Source organism: Triticum dicoccoides, chromosome 3A (genome assembly GCF_002162155.2).
Source record: "Triticum dicoccoides isolate Atlit2015 ecotype Zavitan chromosome 3A, WEW_v2.0, whole genome shotgun sequence".
Classification (NCBI taxonomy): domain Eukaryota; kingdom Viridiplantae; phylum Streptophyta; class Magnoliopsida; order Poales; family Poaceae; genus Triticum; species Triticum dicoccoides.
In genome coordinates this window covers 689635465-689642078 of record NC_041384.1, presented here as the reverse complement: position 1 = coordinate 689642078, position 6614 = coordinate 689635465, and the positions used below count along the sequence as shown (strand labels likewise).

Here is a 6614-nt window from a genome sequence, read left to right as displayed (position 1 = left end):
TTTTCCTAAGGCCCTTGCGGAGTTTACCTAAGGATGGTTGGTAGTTACAGAGTGTCTTCTTTTTGCAGAGTTTATTTTGGGGAGCACTTGGCAAGGTCCTTGTTTACCGAGTACCCACAGAAAAGAACTCGACGAGCCTTTTTCCCGTAGTGGTATATCTAACTCTAATCTGAATCACTAGGCGTTTCAAAAGAATCAGTTCAGATATCACGCCAACAACTAACTAGTAGGTAAAAGATTGCATACAAAATAATACGAGGCAGAAGATTACTAAACATGTTGGAGCAAGGATAGCATAATGTGCCTGATGCATGCTCCCAAACAAACAGCATACGTAGGATGCAGTTCATCATGGGTTTCTCGGTGACTATGGTTGATCATTGTAATTCACAACCATACCAGATAACTGTTAAGCCATGCAGAACAAGACTAACCAAGTTGGGGATGCACACATTTATTAATCTAGATTATTATCCTATGATCGAAAGCAAATGCCAACACAGAAAATGATTAAACACATAGTAGTAGTGTGTTCAAAATCCCAATTTTTGACATGCTCCTAAACGGCAATTCGATTCGGTTGTCCCACAGATACAAGATGCATGTCAGCATCACACTACTACTCCTATATTACAAGCTAAATTAAGAATATCCACAGTTCTCCGGAAATTAAACACAGATATAGTAGCAGCAGATTATACAGACCAAACTTAACTGATATCAATCAAAAGGTTGGATGAACTAGAGAGCCTAGATAAACTAAGCGACTGATAAGAACTCGATCGGTTTTGATCAACAATGCAACTGAAATCATGTACGCTGGTTCTACCTTGAGGCACATCAAGTAGAGACATCAGGCCACCACACATAATAACACAATTAGGCAGTAAGTTTGGATGAACAGGGACATCAAGCAAACTGTGCCTGATCGATGCTCCCAGTCCCAAATAACCAACATGTAGCTACGAAGATTACCAAACATGGTAGTGAGTAGTGACATCACATATAATGTGATTAAACAAACACACAACAGATGCAATTTTATCGTGCAACTCGATTCGATCGTCCACGAACAAAGATGCAGCTTCGCATTGAACTAGTACGATAGCTCCTGCAATTCTAAGATAGATTGCATCCAGATCATAGTAGCATATTAGCAGGTTAATCTGAAGGACCCAACTCAACTGAAGCCATAAGTAGTCTGCAATGCATGATGAACTATCTAGAGATGATAGATGAAGTCAACCACTGGTATATATGCTAGGAGGAGTAGGGCTTAATTCGATCAGCAATTCAAGGGATCCCACCCCCCTTGATCGTGTCGACAGCCTCGATCGATCAGGTGAAGTTGTAAGCTGGCTAATCTGTTGATGGGTCAGCAGAGGTAGTGGGTTGGCTAATCTGCAGTGAGATGAACATGGTGAATCGAACTGTCCGATTGATGCTCATGCCGGTAGATTCTACAGTAAGAAGGAGCACGAGAGAGGTTTGGAGTTCGGACCTCAACTCCGAGGTAGGCGTGCTTGTCGGCCAACTCGGTGAGGCGGGCGACCTCCTCGGCGTCGGCGTAGCGGGAGAGGACGGTGACGGCGTGGTCGATGTGCTTCACGGCGAGGTTGGTGATCTTGTTTGCGCGGTGCAGGTAGTCGAGCGCCTTGTGCACGTCTTGACGGGGCTTGCTGCTCTTCTTGGCGGTGGCGTCCGGGCGTTCGGCGTCGGCGGAGGCGGCATCAGGCGCGGGCTTGCCGGGGACGGGGGCCTGGCCGCCGACGAGGCACTCGACGCAGCGCGGGAGGTGGTGCTCCTCGAGCATCTTGACGGCGAGGAGGGCGGCCTCGAGGCGGGCGAAGGCGTGGGCCTGGGTGGTGGGGCGGGGCGGGAGCCGCTGCGCGAGCAGCGCGTCGTAGAGCTGCTCGTCGGGCATGAGCGCGAAGGCAATGTTGATGGCGGCGATGGCGCTGTTCTCCACGGCGATCTCGACGCAGCTCCCGAGCATCTTGGCGCCGGCCTCCAGGCCGAGGTAGTAGACCTTGATGACGTCCGAGCCGAGCTCCCCGAGCCTGGCGTCGGCGTCGGCGTCGGCGGGGGCGGGGGCGGCCGCCTTGTGGCGCTGCAGGCGGCGGTGGAGCTCCAGGAGGCGCTCGCGCTGCGCCCGCACGTTCTTGGCGGCCATCATGGCCTGAGTCAGGACCACCTCCAGGTCCTTCTTGCTCACCTGCCTCGCCATGGCCGGACGGAGGTGAGTTCTTGGAGAGGAGAGGAGAGCAAGGTTGGGGTTTTCCGGAGAGGCGAGCGACAGAGAATGCAGGCAGGTGAAAGGAGGACGCGTGTCGAGCGGCTACTGGAGAGCTAATGGAGGCAATGCATCTCTGCAGGATGGGCCCACCAGAATCGCGTCTCAGCCTGCACGTTGACTCCTTTTGACCGGGGTGGCGTGCTCCCTCCGCTACCACTACAAGACGTGCAATTTCAGAAATTTAGGAAAGGTGGCAGATGAATAGCATTTGGGAAATGCCACCAATAGTACCGTGAAACCTCTCTCTTCGGGATGGAAGTTTGACCAAGTATTTGACTAGCAAAATCAAAATGTTAAAGATATCATAAAAATAATATGTTGTTGGATTCGTATCCAAATGTATTTTTTATTGAAATATTTTTGCTACGTATAAATTATATTTTATAAGTTAAATTCACTATAAAAATATGATCAAAATACGAGGACTAGTAACCCGAACGGAGGTAGTAGCACGACATTGCTGATCTACCTCCTCCCAACGAGCTCGCGCCTCCCCCCGCTCCCTTTCTCCATTCGCCACCTCCGCAACGAAAAGAGACATGGAGCTTATTGTTTCGTGTCGATGGTAGTAGCTGGGTTTTTCTATTAAGGTTTTGATCCTTTGTCGTCGGTGGTGTGGCGATGGAGCTATCGTCAAACATGGAGCAAGTCTTCCCTGGCTCATTCTCGCGCTAATGGTGTTTTTGTGTTGTTGCGAGGTGTTTCCCTTGATCTGGTTCTTTGAGTCGGAATTGTTTTTATTCCGTAGGTTTATCTCGGTGGCACTGTCAGGCAGAGCAGATGGCATGATTGTGTGTTTTGGTCCTCTAGCTTTTGTTTCGACCGACAAAGGTTGGCTAACTTCAACCTCGTCATAGAGTGTATAGGAGTTGTGTTCCTTAACCTGTCCGGGCTATACAACGTGGTGATTATCAAATTGAAAATTTGAGTGAATCAATGAATTGACCAATATGTAGAGCAACAAGAAGCAAAACTTATGATCTCCATGCAGTGGCGAATCTAGCATGAAAATGAAGGGTAGGCTCAAACATCAAGTTCTAAGCCTAATTAGCAATTGCATTGTGATTCTTGCATCTAAAGCACATAAATATAATTGTTAAGTGGTATGGTTAGCTGAAATAATGTTTGTGGAGGGTAGGCTTAAGCCTGATGAAGCCCACCTAGTAGACTCGCCACTGTCTCCATGGTTGACAAGCCTGATGGCCACATTGTCTCTGCTCGTGCAACTGCACTGCAAAACTTCGTGTCAGTGTTGGAGATGGTGTATCTTACTAAATAGCACCAATGCAACTAATTAATTATTCCTTAGAAAAAATCTATTGTTTTGATTTTGTTTTAGATTTTATTTCATTATTTCTTCTTAATGGGTAATACCAGTGCCACTAATTTGTTATTCCTTATAAAAATTCATTATTCCACAAAAATTACAATATTTTGATTTTTTAGTTTTTATTTAATTTTCTTTCTTCTAAAAGGGTAATACCAATGCCCCTAATCAATTCTTCCTTATAAAAAATCATTATTTTGATTTTTTTGTTTTTATTTCTTCATTAATGGTAATATCAATGCCACTAATTTATTTCTCCATACGGAATTTTTTAATATTCTTAAGTAATATACGCTTATCCTTGCATATTATGAAGAAAGCGTACTTTCTGTGTGAATTATGCACAAAAAAATTCATTAAGTGTTTTAATATTTTTATTTTCTTTTTTGGGAAGAGTAATAGCAATGCCACTAATTCATTCTTCCCTAGAAAACTTTATTAATTTGATTTTGTTTTAGTTTCTTATTTTGTTCTCTTTCTTCTTTAAGGCTAATAACAATGCCACTAATCCATTGCTTCCTAGGATACTTACTATTCTATGAAAACCCCACTCTATATGCGTATTCCTGCATATTAAAAGAAAACACGATTTCAATGTAAACCGTGTGCAAATTTTGTCATTACTTTTTTTGTTTTATTTTATTTATTATCTAAGGGTAATACCACTAATCCAGTCTTCTTTAGAAAATTTACTTATATTTTTCTTTATTTTTTCATTTTATTCTTTAAAGGCAATACCTATGGCACTAATTTATTCTTTTTTTTTAGAAAACTGAGTTTTTCGGAAATTCCATTGTTATATGTTATCCTTGCATATTATAAAAAAATGTATTTTCTCTGTAAATTGTGGAAAATTTGTGTTATTATTATTTAAAACATTTTTTCTTAAAGGTGATACGAATGCCACTAATTCATCCTTTCTTTGAAAATTTAATTATTTTTGACTTTTTTAGTTTTTATTTCGTTTTCTTTCTTCTTTACTGGTAATGCCAATGCTACTAATACATCCTTTCAAATGAAAGTTTTTTTTAGAATTTCAGTATTATATGCTAATTATTGCATATTACAAAAGGTGCAATTTTCTGTATAAACGGTGTGCAAATTATGTTATTTGTTTTAGTTTTTTCACTTTCTTTTTTGAAAGGGCAATACCAATTCTACTAATTCATTTTTTTGGGGAACCTATTTTTTGTGCGAATTCAAGTATTGGGCGTTTATTTTGGGCATTTCAATGGCAGAGCTATGTGCACGGCAAGATTAGAGAAAACAGTGAAGGAATTTCTTCATTGTGTTTTATTTATTTTTCATATTGAAGGGTAACACCAATGCCACTAGTTCATTCTTTCTTTGAAAAGTTCATTATTTTGATTTCGTTTCATTTTTATTTTATTTTAGTTGTTCTTATAGGGTAATACCAGTGCCGCTTATTCATTATTTCCTAGAAAACCTTCATTATTTTATTTCTTCTTTATTGGAGCTTTTAAACATGGTGGAACTTTGGAAGGAAGGGAGGGACCTCTGCTCTGCTCTTCGCCAGTACGAAATTCAGTGAGATGACCCTTGGTTTATTCGATCATATGGATGGCTCATGGCCTTCTGTGGCGTCCCATCCAATCACATCAAATGAAGCGACGTATCATCCGGACAGAAAATCATCATCTTGTGCAGTGTACCATATCTCTACCTGTGACCGTCAACAGGACTTTACCACCTTGGCTGTCAAAGTGGGGTCAAAAGTGGTCATCCATCGTTCAAAAGTTGTCATCCATCGTACTGGCAGGGCACTCGTAGCAGTCCCTGTCGTGGTTCTAAGCCTGACAGTAGAGTGGGGGGTAGGTATGGAGAGGCAAGGTCCTAGCTATGGAGAGGTTGTAAGCACAAAGGATGTACGAGTTCAGGCCCTTCTCGGAAGAAGTAACAGCCCTACGTCTCGGAGCCCGGAGGCGGTCGAGTGGATTATGAATGTATGGATTACAAGGTGCCGAACCCTTCTGCCTGTGGAGGGGGGTGGCTTATATAGAGTGCGCCAGGACCCCAGCCAGCCCACGTAGGAGAGGGTTTAAGGTGAGTTAAGTCTGGGGCGTTACTGGTAACGCCCCACATAAAGTGCCTTTACTATCATAAAGTCTACTTAATTACAGGCCGTTGCGGTGCAGAGTGCCTCTTGACCTCCTGGTGGTCGAGTGAGTCTTCGTGGTCGAGTCCTTCAGATCAGTCGAGTGAATCCTCGTTGGTCGACTGGAAGGCGACCTCTTCTAGGGATGTCCTAGGGTAAGTTACTTGGAACAGGTCCATGACCCTACCCTAGGTACATAACCCCATCATTAGCCCCCGAATGGATTGAGGCTTCGAGTGAAGAAGGAGTTGATGTCGTTTCCGATTAACCTTTGCGCTCTAGTTGTGCGCTGTTCTGGATCAAAGAATCTCTTCGTTGACAGGGAGCAATTTGTCTTCGGTCGACTCGATCCATTCTATTTTTGCGTCGAGTGATCTTTCGAGCTTCGACGATCTCCGAGCGACGGATCGCCGGAAACACCGCGTCTGACAGACTGATTTGTTGCTCGCGGATTCCGCGGGGTGCGAAATTTGGGGGCGCGCGCGAAGCGGGGCAGACCGCGGCGTTCGGATGGGACGGGGCATAGACGCCTCGATCTCCGCGCCGCCTTTTTCGCCACGTATCCAGTCCTCATAACTGCTCCCAAATATGATTAGATCGACCGGGCCCACATGTCAGCCACTCGGAAGGGACCTTATAAATGTGCCCGGCGAGGATTTCTGTGCTGCGCCTCAGCATTCTCCCTCTCTCCCTCTGCTTCCTTCCTCCCTGCTCAGCGTGCTCGCTCTCGTCCCCGCGCCACTTCCCTTCGTGCATCTCACCGGCGACCATGGCCAAGGAGAAGGCGGCGGCGCTGGAGCGTGCCAAGAAGGCGTCGGCATCGGAGAAGGCGAAGGGGAGATCCACCAGCCGCAGAGGGTCCTCGTCCAGATCCC

The 6614-nt window shown here is 44.8% G+C and overlaps 1 protein-coding gene across 1 annotated transcript; it reads right to left on the bottom strand.

The window, feature by feature from the left end:
• Nucleotides 1–868: 868 nt before the first annotated feature.
• On the bottom strand, nucleotides 869–2307 carry LOC119272984. The gene is made up of 2 exons (XM_037554313.1): nucleotides 1502–2307; nucleotides 869–1401 (listed from the first exon to the last, which is right to left on the bottom strand). The coding sequence occupies exons 1-2, from the start codon at nucleotides 2225–2227 to the stop codon at nucleotides 1360–1362; spliced, it is 768 nt and encodes a 255-aa protein (XP_037410210.1). The 5' UTR covers nucleotides 2228–2307; the 3' UTR covers nucleotides 869–1359.
• Between the last annotated feature and the right edge of the window lie 4307 nt (nucleotides 2308–6614).